We start from the raw sequence: 19,812 nt of genomic DNA, 5'->3' as shown, positions 1-19,812 counted from the left end.
CAACAGTGCAAGAGGTTTCTCTTTTCTTCACATCCTCTCCAGCATTTATTGTTTGTAGATTTTTTTTTAATGATGGCCATTCTGACCGGTTTGAGATGATACCTCATTGTGGTTTTGATTTGTCTTTCTTTAATAATAAGAATGTTGACCAGTTTTTTATGTGTCTATTAACCATCGGTTTGTTTTCTTTGGGGAAATGTCTGTTTAGGCCTTCTGCCTATTTTTTGATTGAGTTGTTTGGTTTTTTGATATTGAGCTGCTTGTATATTTTGGAGATAATCTGAGATATATGTTTTTTATAATATAATTTTAATGAAAATAACCATATATCGATTTTAAAAGCCTAATCCCTACAGTTAAGCGTTTCAACTTTTTAAAACAATGTTCTCTATCACTTCTCAGGTCTTTGGCTAACATCAAGTGTAAACAATGTCCTCTAGATACCTCCTTTTTTCTAAATATTTTTTTTCCAACATTATATATTGTTTATTGATTTTACTCATACTTAACATCCCCAGTCACATATATACACTTCTCACATTCTCCCAATATATTTATGTCATAAATTTGGTTAAAACGTTTTTCTGCATTTATAGTGTTATGGTTTTGGACATAACATTCATAGCTGAGCTATGAGAGTACTGTTGTATTTCCTTCCTAGTACATTCGCATTCCTTCTTCCTTTAGAATTAAAAACTCCTGATATTTGACTTTTTAAAAAGTTTTTCTTCATTATTTACATACCTTTTATTAATTCTTCCCCTCAAGTTACCAACAGAACTGTAAAATTTCTGTCAATATGATTAGGTAATCTTAACATTAAATTATTCTGCAGTACATACATGTTAGCTTTCTCAGATCTACTAAGTCAGTTACTATTTTGGCTATTTATTTACTTCTCACTTCCAAAATGTTGACATCTCTAGTCTGCTTTTTTCCCACCTATTTTAGTTGTTCTGTTTTCTTCCTTTTGGCATTTCATTGGGCATTTGGAAAGGCATAGGGTGAAATGCCTAAATTTTATCTGTCATATTAAACCAGGGGTCTCTGTGTATCATATATTTTTATTCAGGAAAGAACATGACAGTTTTTTGTAGTATTCTAGAAGACATATTGGAAAAGGCAATGGCACCCCACTCCAGTACTCTTGCCTGGAAAATCCCATGGATGGAGGAGCCTGGTGGGCTGCAGTCCATGGGATCGCTAAGAGTCGGACACGACTGAGCGACTTCCTTTCACTTTTCACTTTCATGCATTGGAGAAAGAAATGGCAACCCACTCCAGTACTGTTGCCTGGAGAATCCCAGGGATGGGGGAGCCTGGTGGGCTGCCGTCTATGGGGTCGCACAGAGTCGGACACGACTGAAGCAACTTAGTAGTGGTAGAAGACATATAGAAGTATGAGCTAGCTAATAAGGTAGAGATTTGTAGTTGTTTTGCCCACCTCACCAAAGAAAATTGAATCATTATCATCACGGATGCTAAACAATAGAGCTCTATATTTTGGTTCTTTCAGTTGAATTGTGAATGTTATGGAGATCCTTGAAAGAACATAATAATGAAATCCTCACATAACAGTGCTTGAGGTGGGGCAGCTAATACAGTGGCTGGTTAACAGAATCAAGATTTAACATTAAATCGAATAAGCAATGAATTGAACAAAAAATCTTACTTTGATTCAAGAATCCTACTCTACATTTTAAATCTGACAACTAGATTGTTAACACTTATGTGAAAAAGATGGCTGTGAGTTTGCTGTGAGATAAGAGTGGTATTTGCCCCCAAAAGGTCATAACTTAGACTGATTTAATAGACATATGAAGTCCAGATCGGACTTCCCTGGTGTTCCATTGGTTAAGAATCCACCTGCCTGCACAGGTTTGATCCCTGGTCTGGGAGGGTTCCACCCGCTTCAGGGCAACTAAGCCCACATGCCACAGACACTAAGCCTTTGCACTAGAGCCCAGCTACTGGAGCCCGAATGCTGCAACTACTAAAGCTTGTGCACACTGAAGCCCATACTCCACAAGAGATGCCACCACAGTGAAAGGCCCACACACCACAGCAAAGAGGAGCCCCCATTTGCTGCAACGAGAGAAAGTCCGTGTGCAGCAACGAAGACCCAGTGAAGCGAAAAACAAACAAGTGAATAAAAGTCCAGAGCAACAAAACTTAAGAAGGATCTAAGACCTCTAAGGAACTTTGGCATTGTCTACTCTAAACTACATCATTTTAAAAATGAAAGAAATTTGAAATTAAGTGATTTGGTCAAGGTAAGATAAACCAACTTGCCAGGGAGTTGGAACTAGAGCCCACATCTGGGACATCCCGGACTGATACGTGTCATGTAGTTTCACCACGTAGTGGTTAAGTGTACAGTTGAAATATTACATGCTTAAAAAGTATAAGGTTTAAAAGGACATAAGAATTAATTCCTAATTCCAAAGATGATAATCACTGACATTCAGTTTAATTATACTTCTACCAAGAAAAGAAATAAAAGGTATAAAATGATAGCCAGTTTTCTTTTCTTCAAGTATCACTATATAGTTTCTATGTTGGACCAACTTTATTCTTCAGGGATTTTCTGAGAGGTAAGGAGGGAAATTTGAAAGCAGAATTCCAAAGAATAACAAGGAGAGATAAGAAAGCCTTCCTCAGTGATGAATGCAAAGAAATGGAAGGAAACAATAGAATGGGAAAGACTAAAGTTCTCTTTAAGAAAATTAGAGATGCTAAGGGGACGTTTCATGCAAAGGTGGGCTCAATAAAGGGCAGAAATTATATGTATGGACCTAACAGAAGCAGAAGATATTAAGAAGAGGTGGCAAGAATACACAGAAGAACTGTACAAAAAAGATCTTCACGACTCAGATAATCATGATGGTGTGATCACTCACCTAGAGCCAGACATCCTGGAATGGGAAGTCAAGTGGGCCTTAGGAAGCATCACTACGAACAAAGCTAGTGGAGGTGATGGAATTCTAGTTGAGCTATTTCAAATCCTGAAACACGATGCTGTGAAAGTGCTGCACTCAATATGCCAGCACATTTGGAAAACTCAGCAATGGCCACAGGACTGGAAAAGGTCAGTTTTCATTCCAGTCCCAAAGAAAGGCAATGCCAAAGAATGCTTAAACTACTGCACGATTGCACTCATCTCACATGCTAGTAAAGTGATGCGCAAAATTCTCCAGGCCAGGCTTCATCAGTAAGTGAACTGTGAACTTCTAGATGTTCAAGCTGGTTTTAGAAAAGGCAGAGGAACCAGAGATCAAATTGCCAGCATCTGCTGGATCATCAAAAAAGCAAGAGAGTTCCAGAAAAACATCTATTTCTGCTTTATTGACTATGCCAAAGCCTTTGACTGGTGTGGATCACCACAAACTGTGGAAAATTCTGAAAGAGATGGGAATACCAGACCACCTGACCTGCCTCCTGAGAAATCTGTATGCAGGTCAGGAAGCAACAGTCAGAACTGGACATGGAAGAACAGACTGGCTCCAAATTGGGAAAGGAGTACGTCAAGGCTGTATATTGTCACCCTGCTCATTTAACTTATATGCAGAGTACATCATGAGAAACGCTGGGCTGGAAGAAGCACAAGCTGGAATCAAGATTGCCGGGAGAAATATTAATTACCTCAGATATGCAGATGTCACCACCCTTATGGCAGAAAGCGAAGAACTAAACAGCCTCTTGATGAAAGTGAAAGAGGAGAGTGAAAAAGTTGGCTTAAAGCTCAAAATTCAGAAAACTTAAGATCATGGCACCTGGTCCCATCACTTCATGGCACATCAATGGGGAAACAGTGGCTGACTTTATTTTGGGGGCTCCAAAATCACTGCAGATGGTGACTGCAGCCATGAAATTAAAAAATGCTTGTTCCTTGGAAGAAAAATTATCACCAACATAGACAGCTTATTAAAAAGCAGAGACATTACTTTGCCAACAAAGGTCTGTCTAGTCAAGGCTATGGTTTTTCCAGTGGTCATGTATGGATGTGAGAGTTGGACTATAAAGAAAGCTGAATGCCAAAGAATTGGTGTTTTTGAACTGTGGTTTTGGAGAAGACTCTTGAGAGTCCCTTGTACTGCAAGGAGATCCAACCAGTCCGTCCTAAAGGAGATTAGTCCTGGGTGCTCATTGGAAGGACTGATGTTGAAGCTGAGGTTCCAGTACTTTGGCCACCTGATGCAAAGAGCTGACTCATTTGAAAAGAACCTGATGCTGGGAAAGATTGAGAGCGGGAGGAAAGGGGGACGACAGAGGATGAGATGGTTGGATGGCATCACCAACTCAATAGACATGAGTTTGGGTAAACTCTGGGAGTTGGTGATGGACAGGGAGGCCTGGTGTTCTGCAGTCCATGGGGTTGCAAAGAGTCGGACATGTCTGAGCGACTGAGCTGAACTGAACTGAAGGAGGGAAAGCATGGGCTAATTGATTAATAATTTTTCATTTTAATTTTGCAAAGTATATTTTTGAAATTTAGAATAAAATCACAGTGGAGGATATTATTAACAGTGTTCCTTATTCTACCTTTAGCCTTTTATCTGGATAAGGTGCAGTGGGAGCCTGATCTTGATTGGCTGTGGGTCACAGTACAGATTTTGGACTTTGTCTTGTTGGCAATAAAAGAGAAAAGAAAAACTTGGAAGTAATTGCTTGTCATGTTTTCCACCCCCACCAGAGATGATAAATTAATTAGAACTTCTGATCATTTTTCTGTATTGTTTAAAAAAAAAACACAGAGTGATCAATTTTAATCTACTGGTGTTGATATCTAAAGGATAAATACAGGAGTTCTCCAGTTTGAATGATAGAAAGCTGAAACAGTAAATGCCTTGTGATTTAAATAATTCTAAATGTTTCTTTGATTAAAAGGTTTTTGCAGATAGTTTAAGCTGATGCTTGTACTGTGAAACTAAAAGTTAACAGTATTGTGTGTGTGTGGTTGTTATGCTTCTTTTTCTACTTTATGTTATTGATATAAACTACTTCAGAGATGGATGAATCTAAATAATAATTAGATTGTTGGGATTTGAGCATCCAGCCTATAAAGAAGTTAATGATCATTCCAGTCTTGAAGCTTGTTTGGATTTTGTTTATTTGGGTTTTATTTTTGTAGACAGAATTGTAACATCACAGAAAATTAGAGCAACTCTTTGCTCAGTTATGTGTAATTGTGTATATGTACATATTCTCTCATATGCATATATATGGTGGTGGTGGTGGTGGTGGTGGTTTAGTTGCTAAATCGTGTCCGACCCTTGCGACCCCACGGACTGTAGCCTGCCAGCCTCCTCTGTCTATGAGATTCTCCAGGCAAGAATACTGGAGTGGATTGCCATTTCCTTCTCCATACATATATGTACTTTGGTGTAAACAAAGTTGGATATACTTTTGAGATTCTGCTTTTTTTTTTAATTTATTAAATTCCTATGTGATTTTCATAGTTGTAAATTTAATGGCTATTCTGCTTTTTCAGGTGGATTCCCATAACTGGACTTTGGTTACTTCTAGCTTATGTAAATATATGTGTAAATAATACAAACATTTTCATGAAACTAGATTATTATTGGAAATATAATACATCATCCTCTATAGCTTGCTAGATGCAGTAGTTTTATGTAGGGCAGAAAATTTACACATCAGTGAAAATTAATTATCTTTCTACAGTTTTATTCTACTCTAAAATACTCATATTTCAGAACAGAGAAGGCTAAATGTATCATTTTTTTCACAAAATCTATGTAGAATATGTTAACATTAATGTAAATTAGAATTAGAAATTAATTTGTTGAAGATTTTATCCATGTTGTAGTAAAGCTGCACATGGTGTCATTTTTTTAACAAGCACCAGCTCTCTGCATCAAAGCTGAGGACTAACACACAAACCAAAACAGATACCTTGGGATCTGTGTACCCCAAAGTTGCGTACTTCAGACATTCAGTCTTAAAGCCTTTGTGTTCTATTTTATACGCATTTCCAACAAGCTTGCTTGTTTGTTGTTGTTGTTGTTAATCTTCCACAGAGTAGAAGCACAGAAGGAAGAGGGAATTACATACATCAAGAAGGGATCACTGACAGGCTGATAGCAAGAGAGGTAGCAAGGTCACAAAGCAGAGCAGTCTGGGCAGAACAGCCTTGTTTACTTGATTGACCCCTAAGGGTGTTGCTCAAGTGGTGTAATATAATTATTATTCATCTTGAGTAGATTCATCAAGGAAAAAAATCATATGTTTATGCAAAAATTGTATTGAGGTGTAATTGACATATAATATTATATTAGTTTCAGGTGTAGAACATAATGTTTATTTGTATATATTGGAAAATGATCACCACAGTAAGTCTAGTTAACATACATCACCACAGATAATTAAAAATTAATTTTTCTTTTAATGAGAATTTATAAGATTTCTTCTTGGTAACTTTAAAAAAATACTATTTATTTATTTATGACTGTGCTGGGTCTTTGTTGCTACGTGCAGGCTTTCTGTAGCTGTGGCCAGCAGGGGCTCCTCTCCAGTGGAGGCTCGAGGGCTTCTCATCACAGTGGCTTCTCTTGTGGAGCACTGGGCTCTAGGCGAGCAGGTTTCAGTAGTTGTGATACAGGGGATTAGTTGCCCCAAGGCATGTGGTATCCTCCAGACCAGGGATGAAACTGGTGTCCCCTGCATTGGCAGGCGGATTCTTTACCATTGGACCACCAGGGAAGTCCTGAGACCTGTCCTCTGATGTAAGAAGCCTTGTAATTTCTTGTGAATCACTTCATTGGAGGCAGAGCGCTTCTTTGTGCATTGTATGGATTGTATGGACATACTGCATTCATCAGATGATGGGCATTTTAGTTATTTCTACATGTGCATACTCTGTGACCCAGAAATTCCACTCTGGGTATATGCCCGAGAAAATGCATATCTATGCATACCAAAACAAATACGTTCAAGAATGTTCAAACAGAACATTAAGTCATTATACAGACTAATAAACATGAACTACTCCTTCCCCCAGTTATTTTAGAAAAGGAAAAGAACAAGCTGTTAATACATGCAACCAAATAGATGACTCTAAAATTAATGTTCAGAAAAAACAGACACAAGTAGTTACTATATGATTTCAGTAATACATGTTCAAAATAGGCAAAACTAATTTCTTGCAACTGGGTAGTAGTGAATGAGGATTATTGATTGGGAAGAAGCACACGAAAGCCTACTGGAGTGCTGAAAATGTTCTCTCACTGGATGGTTACGTAGGTATATGCGTGCCCAGTTGTGTCCAGCTGTTTGCAGCCCCATGGAGTGTAGCCTGCCAGGCTCCTCTGTCCATGGAATTTTCCAGGTAGGTCTACTGGAGTGGGGTGCCACTTCCTTCTCCAGGGGATATTCCCAACCCAGGGAACAAACCTCGGTCTTCTGCATTGGCAGGTGGATTCTTTACCATTGTGCCACCTGGGAAGCCCAGATATATGTATGGATATGTATAAATTCACTAAACTGTACATTTTACACTAGCATACTCCATGTAAATTATACCTCAATTAAAAATAATAAATATAAAAATTAGGGGGTATCAATTGTACAAGAGTTATTACATTTGGTTTTAGATGTTAACAGTATGTGTTAGTGACCCTCACACAGCTTTCCACTATTCCTCAAGAGGAGCTGCTTCACAATCACTGGCCCTAAACAAAGACGAAAAAGTAGGCGCCAGACTTCAGAAAATTGTCCAAATAGTTAATAATAAAGAAAGACATAAAAAAACCTAAAAAACAGTTGACATTGCTCCTATTAATGTAATTACTGTTATTACAGTGAGAAAGAAATTGGCATAGGTGAATCACTGGGATTTGTGAAGTTCTCAGATCTTTGGCTTCTCCAATTTGTGCATTAGCTGAGTGCCTAATTTTACATGTAAATACTCTACTACTCACACAACTTCATTAATATATTTCTCTCCTCTTAAAATTTGGATTATCATCTAGAATGGAGGTCTGTATTCTTCTTGGCAGAAAAATATTAATAAAATATTGGACCATTTTTGCCTGCAGGTTCAAGTCATTGACAATCCATGGTTTCAGTTCTTCTGCAATCAGTTGCTTTAACTATGTTCATTATTGTGGTTTTTTCACTTTTAGCCCATTTTGTTTCTTCAGTGACCGTTTGGACTTCTCTTCCTGAATGGCTGAGTGTCTGACTAGGTACTATAACCTCAATATCCACAGGTCTCTGTTTGGCCTTTTAGTTTACCACATTTATGTTGCAAATTTTCAGATAGCAGGTAGTCCATCTATTCTAAAGAATATTTCAAGTCTGTAGGCGAGCTGTAATCAAATATTTACTGACGAGATAATACAACAACTGGGATTTGCTTCAAAATCATTTCATTATTGAAACTAGGTGTAGTTATATGGGGGAATCATTATATAACTTTGAGATTTTGCATGATAAAAATTTTAAAAACTGAAGTACTTCATTATTTTTCTGCAGTAGAGTATCATGCTTTCTGGAGTGATTCATTCCAGTTTTTTTGGTTTTTTTTTCCCTCACCACTATAATGTAGAAAGTTTTACACACATGCTTAATAAAGCATAACCTCTATAAGTACTTTATAGGCTCACCCTCTTGAGATGGAGTACAGGTACTTCTTTGACTCCATTTATCAATTTCTTGAGGAAATCCTCAATATTCTTGAGGATTTTTCTAACATTGATCAGAATAGACTATCATGTTGAATAGTTTAGAAAAGCCATAAGAGCTAGTTGAGTCACTGACCTAACCTTTATATCTCAAAATGGAATAATGGAAGCTGCTTTTCGGAAGGTTTTTATTGATGGCTGTTATTTTTTAACTCACACTAAAAAACACGTATATTGTGATCTAATATATACACAATATTTCTGTGTGTCTGAAGCAAAAGTTTATGAAATAATACACTTTACTAAGTGTGATGTAAACTATTTTTCTTTAAAGAATATGTTAGGATGCACTGAATTTATTTATTTCACACTCCTCTATTGATCATATTCTGCAGTTTAGAAAACATTTTAATGTTGTCTAAAACAGACATGTCTTACATATTAATAGTAAACATAATAGTAAACATGCTCTATACCATTACTAGTGGTGTTAAGCAAGATTTAATAAGTTTTTTTTTTATATAAACTACTTGCTGGTATTGACAAGTAATCCCTTCAGAAAACTTGGCACAAGAAAGAATAACCATTGCTGTTAACTGCTAACCATTGGGAAATATTTCCAAAGAATATTTTAATAAACTAGTAGAATTAAATTAGTAAAAATAATAAAGACCTCTGGCTTTTTTTTTTTTTTAAGTTGTAGGGTTTGTTACCATCTACCCCTGATCATGCTGCCTGTTTAAAGCGATGCTATCTGGATGGCGGAGGCTATAGGCCAGTTTCTGCCCTAAACAGACATGGTAACCAACCTGAGTTACACAAAGGTGGTTTCTTATTTTAACTACTAATTAGCTCAAATTCGTTTGACTTGATTTTTTTTTTTTAACAAGTTCGAGGTAATAATTTATAAATGCACTACTTTTACTTTTGGGCAAGAAAATCTGACAGCTGGAGATCTAACCAAACTGGGAACCCGAGGCTTGTTATGTTCCTTTATCAGTGTGACTCTGAGAGCTGAGACCTGCTGGTTCTTTGAAAGTGCTGTGTCTGACAGAGCTTATGATAAATGTTATCTCTGTAGGTGACTTACTGAAACAGGAAGTCTTCATGCAGTGGATTTTATGGGTAGCTTCACATCTAGGACTGCTGCTTCAAAAGAACTGAGTTTGGATGGAAAGCTCCCAAACTACTATGTAATGCAGTTTCTTTTACACTAACAATAAAAGAACCCGTAACCAGGAAGTGACCTGGGGAAGTGTTGTGGGTTTTGTGCAGCCACTAAAACCTTTGGCTGCTCGGGATTATGCCATCTCACCAGTGGTGTTTTTCTGTTCATTAAACCGCCTGCCTACCTCACAGTTATTCATATATCATTCATGTATTGATATGTAGATAATTACATATATTTATACTTTTTTAAGCTGAAGCAGTCATTCGTTTTAAGTGGGCAGGATTGTAAGCCTCTGTCTTTGTGATTCGGAGAAGACAATGGCACCCCACTCCAGTACTCTTGCCTGGAAAATCCCATGGATGGAGGAGCCTGGTGGGCTGCAGTCCACAGGGTCGCTAAGAGTCGGACATGACTGAGCGACTTCCTTTTCACTTTTCACTTTCATGCATTGGAGAAGGAAATGGCAACCCACTTCAGTGTTCTTGCCTGGAGAATCCCAGGGACTGGGGAGCCTGGTGGGCTGCTGTTTATGGGGTCGCACAGAGTCGGACACGACTGAAGCGACTTAGCAGCAGCAGCAACAGCAGTCTTTGTGATTAAATTCTTTCAGAACAAAATTTTTGTATATCATCGAGTGGCTTAGTGTTTGTCTAGCCTTCCACTTGACTGTGTTTTGTGTTGACCTCTTCAGTCTTTTATTTTTTATATTTTTGGCTTCTCCATGTGGCTTGCGGGATCTTAGTTAGAGGACCAGGGATTGAACCTGGGCCATGACAGTGAAAGCACCAAGTCCTAATCGTCAGACCTCCAGAGAATTCCCATGACCCAGGCAGGCAGTGCTAGTGGTAAAGAACCTGCCTGCCAGTTCAGGAGACACAAGAGACGTGGATGGGTTCGATCCATAGGTTGGGAACATTCTGTGGAGTAGGGCACAGCAACCCACTCCAGTAATTTTGCCTGGAGAATCTCATGGACAGAGGAGCCAGGCGGGCTACAGTCCTTGAGGTCACAAAGAGTCAAACTGAAGCGACTCCTCATGGACACACTTCGGTCTTAATGATGCCCCCTGGCAAACTAATTCTTTTGAATGATGCATAGCTCAGGAGAATTACCTAGTCACTTCCAGGGCCTCTTAGGAATAAAGATAATCACTTTGTAAGAGGGTGATGTGTTCAGGTTTTTTTGTTTTTGTTTTTTTTTGAATAAGTAGAAAAAGTAAACATAACAAAAGCAAGACTAGCATTCTGTGATATATCAGCTGTCGTGTTTGGTGTTACATAGGCTGTCATTTATTGTACTTCTCTGATTATATTCCTTTATACAGATACAGAAATTGAAGCTGAGAGGTGTTTTGTGATTTGTCTGTTTCTTTTGTGTTTAACGAGAACTTGGAGGAAGACACTGTGATAGAGATGAACATTGCTTACCATCCTGGTTTTCTCTCTGTTGTCCACTAATTAGAGTATCAACTTTCACCTTTCTCTTTTCCCTCTCTCTCATGTTTATATCAGAGAAGACAACGGCACCCCACTCCAGTACTCTTGCCTGGAAAATCCATGAACGGAGGAGCCTGGTAGGCTGCAGTCCATGGGGTCACTAAGAGTTGGACACGACTGAGCGACTTCACTTTGACTTTTCACTTTCGTGCATTGGAGAAGGAAATGGCAACCCACTCCAGCGTTCTTGCCTGGGGAATCCCAGGGACAGGGGAGCCTGGTGGGCTGCCGTCTATGGGGTCGCACAGAGTCGGACAATACTGAAGCAATTTAGCAGCAGCAGCAGCAAGTTTATATGTAATCCAAAGGTTGCTAGTTTTTTCTTAAATGGTTATTTATAACCATTTAAGGAGGTAGTAGAGGGGGGAGTTCAAGAGGGAGGGGATATATGTATACCTACGGCTGAGTCATGTTGATGTTTGGCAGAAACCAGCACAATTCTGTAAAGCAATTATCCTTCCATTAAAAAATAAATAAATAAAAATCCTTTTTCTAAATATACTTTATAAAATTAAGTAAGCACTCAGCTACCTTGATTATAAATCCTATTTTTTAAACTTCCGGGAATTATTGCATCATACCTACAATAATAATAGAAGTAATAAAAATTAGGTTTACCTAGCATCTTGCAGTTTATAATATACTTTCATATGTTCTAACTCTTGTTATCCTTATAATCATACTGTGTGGTAAATGTTATTCTTTAAGTATTCTGCTGTAAAAACTTCCTGTTCATTTTCTTTGTAGGTGTTCTTCTCTCTTTTATCTAATAGATTAATATTTTTAAAATATAGCTTTCACTATTACACATTTCCTCTTAGCACAAAGATTTTTGGTGATTTCACAACAAGCCAAATAATGAAGTCAAAACTCCTGTATTCGTATTTAGAATTATCCATAATCTGATTCTAAACAAGCTTTTATATATATATATAAATAAACTTTCTCAGAAGACTCTTCTGCATATCAAGTCAATTTGGTTCACTTTAGCAAGTATCTCTTACTATATATCAGATCTTTGTTGTTAGGGATAAAAAGATGAGTGGAATATTCTTGTTCTTAGGAAACTCACTGCCGAGTGGAGGTAAAAATATACATGCATTAGTAATTATAATATATGTGTTATTTTAAGGTAGCTGAGTGCTGCCTTAATTTTATAAAGTATATTTAGAAAAAGGATTTTTATTTATTTTTTAATGGAAGGATAATTGCTTTACAGAATTGTGTTGGTTTCTGCCAAACATCAACATGAATCAGCCATAGGTATACATATGTCCCCTCCCTCTTGAACTTCCCCCTCTACCTACCTCCCAACCCCACCCTTCTAGGTTCTTCCAGAGCCCCAGTTTGAGTTCCCTGAGTCATTCGGCAAATTCCCATCGGCTGTCTGTTTTACATATGGTAATGTAAGTTTTCCTGTTACTCTTTCCATGCATCTCAGCCTCTCCTTCCTCCCCGTGCCGCCCCCACCATGTCCGTAAGTCTGTTCTCTGTGTCTGTCTCCAATGCTGCCCTGCAGATAGGTTCATAAGTACCACCTTTCTATAGTCCATATATATGCGTTAGTACACAATATTTGTTTTTCTCTTTCTGACTGACTTCACTGTGTATAATAGGCTCTAGGTTCATCCACCTCATTAGAACTGACTCAGATGCATTCCATTTTATGGCTGAGTAATAGTCCATTGTATATATATACCACAGCTTCTTTATCCACTCATCTGTCAATGGATATCTAGGTTGCTTCCGTGTTCTAGCTATTGTAAATAGTGCTGCAATGACCTTTGGGGTACATGTGTCTTTTTCAGTTCTGGTTTCCTCTGGGTATATGCCTACAAGTGGGATTGCTGGGTCGTATGGTGGTTTTATACCTAGTTTTTGAAAGAAATCTCCATCCTCTGTTCCATAGTGACTGTATCAGTTTACACAGAAAAGGGATTTTTTTTTAAAGTATAGAAGCCATAAGGAACAGCAACAACAACAAAAAAAATGGGAAAGAAGATTAAAAATAGATGAGAAATGGTACCAGAATTGTAGAAGCTAGAAAGCAGTTGTAACTAACTTAGCAGTCTGGAGAAAGCTGAATGATTTGAAGGGTAGGCCAGTTTGTAACATATAAACACCAGATATGTTCAAGAATTGAAGACATTTGGAAATTTCAGAAAGTTGGGATGCAGAAGGAGCTAAAAACAAGAAGAGTAGTTGCAAGTCCATATGTATTTTGGGGCTTCCCCAGTGGTTCAGCAGTAAAGAATCCTGCAATGCAGGAGACTCAGGTTTGATCCCTGGGTTGGAAAGATCTGCTGGAGGAGGAAATGGCAACCCACTCCAGTATTCTTACCTGGAGAATCCCATGGACAGAGGAGCCTGGCAGGCTACAGTGCGTGGGATCGCAAAGAATCGGACATGACTGCAGTGACTGAGCACACACACACACATATGTATATACACGTACATACATGTATGGAGCAGTTGCATCGCCACATCCCCTCCTTCCCTGGCCTCACCTGGCAGCTACTCTTTTCCACCTTCATAGGAGTTGGAAAGGTCACACTGTGGAAAGTAAACAACTGTGAAAACTGGACTGCCCAACTGAACACAGGGAAAATGAGGAAAAGATTCCTCACTGATTGGTGAGGCCTCCTAGACTGTGGAATAAGCAGATCTATTAGCTCTTGCCTTTTTTTTTTTTTTTTTTAAGGAAACTTCATGATTTCTATAATATAGCAAGTTTGTTTAAGTATTTAAAAAAAAAAAAAAAGATTTTCCCCAAATCTTCCAAAAAAATGAGGATTTAGGAAAAGTATGCCCACCTCAGAATAAGAAGCTGGCTTTCCAGGTTATTCACACTCTGTCTGTAGTGGATTTTTCTGGCTTTGTTTCTCACCATTCTCCCCTGTATACTTGGCTTCTTTCATATTGGCCCACTCAGTTGATCACGTTCTCTGCATTTTCTGTCGTTTGTCCACCTCACTGTTAGTATTGTTTTAGAGAAATGCCTTTTATCCTCTCCTGCTTGTTCTCAGTGACGCCTCAAGTGCCACTTACGGCCCAGATGCTTTACTCTCCCTCATCTGCGTCATCTACTGACTTGTTCGTGTTTCCTTTTTAACCTTATCACTTTATGTGATTTATTTAATAAACTTTGACCCATGTGCAAGGTCTTGTGTGAGGATCCAGAGTATAGTCTCTGAATGGTAACCTGTGAATCTTCTTTAATGTTGTTTGCAGACAAAAATTACTCCTAAGTCCATGTACTCTTCTCCACATAAAGGTGCTGGGAAAACTGATGACAGTATTAAAAGTATAACAGTGTAGTTTGCAAAAGGCCATCTATTGTCTAGAGCTTGTTAAAAATAACCAGTATTGTAAGCAGCCTTATGTTCCCCAAATGTAAGGTTTTTATTATCAAAATAATCTATTATATAAAATTAGAAACAGTCATTTAATACCTTAGTGTACATCTTTTTGTGTCCTTTTCTATGCATATATTCAACTATGTATGTATATAAAGAGAACGTTTACCTCTGTGTATTACGTAAAAAATAGTCATATTGTACATACCTACAACTTTTAGTCAAGGTTTTGAGTATCTAAATACGCAGAACATGATGTTAGCACCACAGGACAGTGACAGAACCGTTAAATAAAATCGCTACTCTCAAGATATTTGTAGTCCAGCTGACTAAGATGGGACAAAAATAAGAAGCAATGTGAAATCCAGTGCAGTGGCTGAGCTATATGGTATATACGAAGCGCTCAGAAGGAGTTCACATTAGCCTCCAAGGATCAGTGGAGTTGAAGTGAAGGTAGAGGTGAAGGTAGCTAAGTACCCGGCATGTAATATGGGTTTAACCAACTGGTGGTTGTTGCTCTTATACTCATCCTAGGTTCTGACTCTAGGTATCTAGTATAGAAGAATATGGATTCCATTTCTACAGGTAGAGAAGTTGAGAGGGAAACGGGTTAAGCCTTCAGGAAGAACTTTTGAGTTGTTTCAGTCTTGTCCGGGTGGAGAGCTGTGGCTGCGCACAGGTAAAGATGTAGAGCTAGAGCCCTGGTGAAGGGTCAGCACAGCTTTGAGAATCCTCTACTAAGAGACAGCAGATGAGTCTTACACAGAGAGAGTCAGGCTGCAATAGGTTTTATTTCACACTGTCCTTTATGCCAACTAAGGTTGACACTAAATACCATGACAAAAAAATATAAAAGCCTTATTTATCAGTCAGTTAGAAATATGAGGGTTTGTGTTTATTGTGACAAGAATTAAAACCTCTCCATCTTTGTAATTCTGGCGACTCTCCTTCTTGAGTTGCCTCGTGACTTAATAGTTGGGAAATACTAAATAACAAAATGTGCATGTGACAGAGAGAGATTTGTTTTCTTTAAAATAAAAGATTCTCACGTCTAACTTAAATTTTCAAATTCTCAAGCTGTTTTTGTTCTTGTCCTGCTGGGTCTCATTATCTCTGTTTAGCTTTTCACTTACAAATCATGTTTCATATATGTGAACAGCATTGGGAATGTGACCTTTCTCATGACCCTGTAAGCTAAGATTTTGTTTTGCATTTCCCAGAATAAATGTCACTAAAACATATACATTCTGCTTTTCCCCTAGGTAAAAATCTCTACACCAATGAATATGTAGCTATCAAACTGGTGAGTAGAATCTATATTTGTGGTAATTATGTTTTAGTGCTCTCACCCTTCACATATCTTTTCACAGGAAATAATTGTAAGTGTTCATAAAACTGCTAATTTTTTCCTTGCATATAATACCACGCAGTCATTTCCTTCTAATATATATAGTGTTACAGTGATGAATCACTGTATACTGAGAAACACTGTGCAGTTAGAAGATGCTAACTATAGTGTTAGCAATGATGAATCCAAAAAGTTAATTAAAAATAGCTAGAAGGAAAAAAAATCCTAGTAATTTCTGTAAACTTTCTACCTTTCACTGTGCTATTTTTATTTAACATTTTCTTATTCCTAAATATGACTGATCCATTTAAAAAATATAAGATATTTATCAGTATACTTCCAAACCCGATCATCTAATCATTGCCTTAAAAAGATGTCAAACATGGAAAACACATCATGTGCTCAGGTTTGAAGCAAAGAGTTCAGTTATTTTTGTCAGTGCTAATCTTATGAATAATTAATATAGTCATTGAAAATAACATCCTGTTAAAGAATAATTCTGTTGTTTTTAAGGGTTAATATTTTTAGAAGAGACAGTTCTTTAGCCTGTGTTTAGTGAAAGTGAAGTCGCTCAGTCGTGCCCAACTCTTTGCCACCCCATGGACAGTAGCCTGCACCAAGCCCCTCCGTCCATGGGATTTTCAAGGCAAGAGTACTGGAGTGGGTTGCCATTTCCTTTTCCAGGAGCCTGTATTTAAGACTGATACAGACCACTTCTAGCCATATGAAATGCTTTGTATAGCTAGTTTCTATATAAATGGAGAGCTGTATAAATATTGTCCTTCTAATAAATCCTGGTATGTTTCCCAGGATCTGCAGGTGGTTTGGCACTCTTGGTTGGAAAGCAGAGGCGTTAATAGTCGAAGGAAGTATCTTGTGGTAATCACTGTTTTTTTTCCTAATGAATTGCGCCTACCACAGCCACACTTGTTTTGTGGTTGGTCCTTTTCTGTCCTTAAGTTTGTTTGTGGAGGAGTTGGAGTTGTCCTGGGAAGAACTAATAGTCATCAGAGTAGTTTCTCTACAAAAGGTGGACAGGGAGCAGGTCTGAGAGCAGGTAGCTGCTAGGGAACCAAGTATTTTCTTTTGTTTGTTGACTTGGAACTTTTGTTGGCAAAATGGGAGGAGGAAGAGAAATAATGTGTATAACAATGCAGACCAGATATTTTCCTCAGATTGAGTATCAAAGGATTAGCCATTATTTTTTTACTTACAGGAATTTATTCTGTAAAAGTTTTTACAGTTCATCTCTTTTTTTTTTTACTTTTTGTGTTTTATTATTTTGGTAAGTTGAAATAATTTTGATTCTTTGGAACTAGTAATAGGAAGAAGCAGCCCCCTAAAACACTTTAAAATGTTGCCTCAGTATGTATGTTTATAATTGCCCCCTTACTTATCAAGACTTCTGGTAGGCGCAGCTTTTTCTATCTAGATTTTTCCTTCTCAGCTCATACTAGTTAGCCTGTTTAGATAAGCTTGCTTAACACATATTATTGACATGACTGACTATTGCATTTCACTTACATTTTATTAAAGTTTTATTCTTCATATGGCCAAGAGTTAAAGCCAAATAGACTTCATGTTATCTGCTATGATGTGCCCAGTCCCTCATTTCTCTTTCAAATAAATCTTAAATAAAGGCTTTTTAAAAGATACTCAGTCTTGTCTGTGGGCCTCCTCTCTTGCTCTGGGGCTGTGTTCTCTGTGGGAGATAATGATGGCAGTAATTGAGCTCTCTTCACTGTAACAGCAAAATTTGCCTTAAGCATTAGTCTTTCCAGGTAGCCGTCTGCTGTTGGTTTAGGGTTTCAGGCAGGCATGTGTGCTCCGGAACAACCGTGATTCTGGCAGATAGCCAGCCCTCTATAGAGATGTCATCAGCATCTCACACAGAAATACAAGGAAGTCCTGCTCGTGGTGCTTCAGATCGACTTTGTTTGAATCTTCCTTGTAGGCTCCCGTTTCTTAGATTCTAGTAACAGTTTTTAAAAAATCAGATACAGTGTAAGCAAACTTGTGTAATGAACCCCTCCTTTACTTCTATCAACGGAGGTTTCTGGAGTTCTTTTTGACAGGGGTTTTCTAACAGTTGTTTAAAAAGTTTTCTCTCTATGCTACTAATCCCACTGCCTTTCACAATCTGGAGATTGTTCGCAGTATCCTTTATTCATAGTGCTTTCAGAAGAGCACTTGATGTTCCAGTTGGCTGAGCAGGCTACAACTATGTGCTGAAGGGGTTGGCTGAAGGGTGTAAATCCTTCTGTCTGTGATAAAAACCCACTCATGTCTGAATATATGTGATGCGGACACCCGCTTTCAGCTCTGGAGCTCTAAAGAGTTACTGCTCTTTTTAATCTGTTAACTTACTTTTCCAAGATCAGGTTGAATATTTCCTATTAATGTTTCCAGTATAAAGTTTGGGAGTATTATGTTTGAAGAAGGAGCTGTGTTTCTTAAAATTCATTGACTCTTGTGGTTTGTCAAAATTCAAGACTGTTTCTACAGAAAGAACACTCCTGTTTCTAGCGTTTAGATCAACCTCTGGTCCCATACCAATTTGTCATCACTGATTCTCTTGGTTACTTATAAATTATTAATGACTTGGCTAAAAGACAAATTCTGTGATTGGCTGCTTTGGTGGTGATATATTAGAAGATATAAAACTGAATGGACACTCTCTATCTGAAGAGATAAATGAATAAGGAATACTGTGACTCTATAGTATAATTAGTCTTCTGTACATTTTTTGGGACCACAGGAATCTTGAGAAACTCGAAGTTCAGCTCTGATGCTTCCTGATTTTGCAATCAAAGAAGTGTATGAGTTCTTTTGCAGAGCTCCTTAGGGCTTTGAAATATTCCAGTCTACCTGAATTGATTTAGATAAAGCTTTCTTAGAAGCAAAGGAATAGACTAGATAACTTCAAGGAAAGGTCTGAATTCTGTAATTTATGGAGTCTATATTTTTCGAAAAATGCAGAAAACTTCAGGTGGGTTCAGGAAGAGCCTTCAAAGGTGATCAAAGAACTTAAAAATAGGACCAGTGAGGAAAGTTTTAAAAATTTGAAATTACTTTGCCTGAATAAAGAAAGTCTAGGAAATGATTGAAGAGTTTTGTTATTTGAAGATAGCTGTTATAGTATTCACACGTTAGTTAGGAGCTGTCTTTGTTACTGAGGACATAGGAGAAATAGGCTGAAGTTTCAGTGTTGGAGATGACAGTTACATATAAAGATCTTGTTAGACACAAGTGTGAATTATCAAGGGAAGCTGAGGAACTCTCCTTTGAGCCTATCTTAAAAATAGGACAAGTAATCATTCAATAAGGAGAGGACAGTCTTTTTCAGCAAATGGCATTGAGGTAACTGGAGATCCACATGCAGTGAAGTGAGACCCTTTACGTCATACACCAAAATTAATTAAGAATGGATCAAAGAAACATAACAGCCAAAACTATAAATTTCTTGGAAGAAAGCTTAGGGGGAAAGCTTCATAGCATTCAATTTGGCAATTATTTTTTGGATGTAACACAAAAAGCATAAGCAAGAAAAGATAGGTTGGACTTTATCAAAATTAAAAACTTTTGTGCATCAGAAGACTCTGAACAGAGTGAAAAGAGAACCCATGGAATGGGAAAAAATATTTGAAAATTATATAAGGAATTGGTTCTCAAATTAATCCTTTTTAGTTGAACAGTTCATTGACATTAAGTATATTCACATTGGTGTGCTCCCATCACTATCATCCGTCTCTGAATTTTTTTCACCTTCCTTAACTAAAATTCTGTGCTCATTACACAC

The 19,812-nt window shown here is 37.7% G+C and overlaps 1 protein-coding gene across 24 annotated transcripts in view; it reads left to right on the top strand.

Moving 5' to 3' along the window:
* CSNK1G1 (casein kinase 1 gamma 1) overlaps positions 1-19,812 on the top strand; it is a 155,133-nt gene that overhangs the window by 54,904 nt on the left and 80,417 nt on the right. For 18 of the 24 annotated variants that reach the window (XR_015134733.1, XR_015134732.1, XR_015134734.1 and 15 more), the window contains one exon: positions 15,928-15,968. The exons of the other annotated variants lie outside the window; for them this stretch is intronic. Coding sequence is in view for 14 of the 18 variants with exons in the window: in XM_086321463.1 (XP_086177589.1) it covers positions 15,928-15,968 (41 nt within the window). In the remaining 4 variants the exon portion in view is untranslated. The remainder of the gene's footprint in view (positions 1-15,927; positions 15,969-19,812) is intronic. 24 annotated transcript variants of the gene reach the window in all.

This window comes from Bos grunniens, chromosome 10 (assembly GCF_055505025.1).
Source record: "Bos grunniens cultivar Pamir isolate PY7600 chromosome 10, Bosgru_T2T1.0, whole genome shotgun sequence".
In the NCBI taxonomy this organism is placed as follows: domain Eukaryota; kingdom Metazoa; phylum Chordata; class Mammalia; order Artiodactyla; family Bovidae; genus Bos; species Bos grunniens.
The sequence above is the reverse complement of the archived record's forward strand: the minus strand, read 5'-3'. Positions and strand labels throughout refer to the sequence as shown.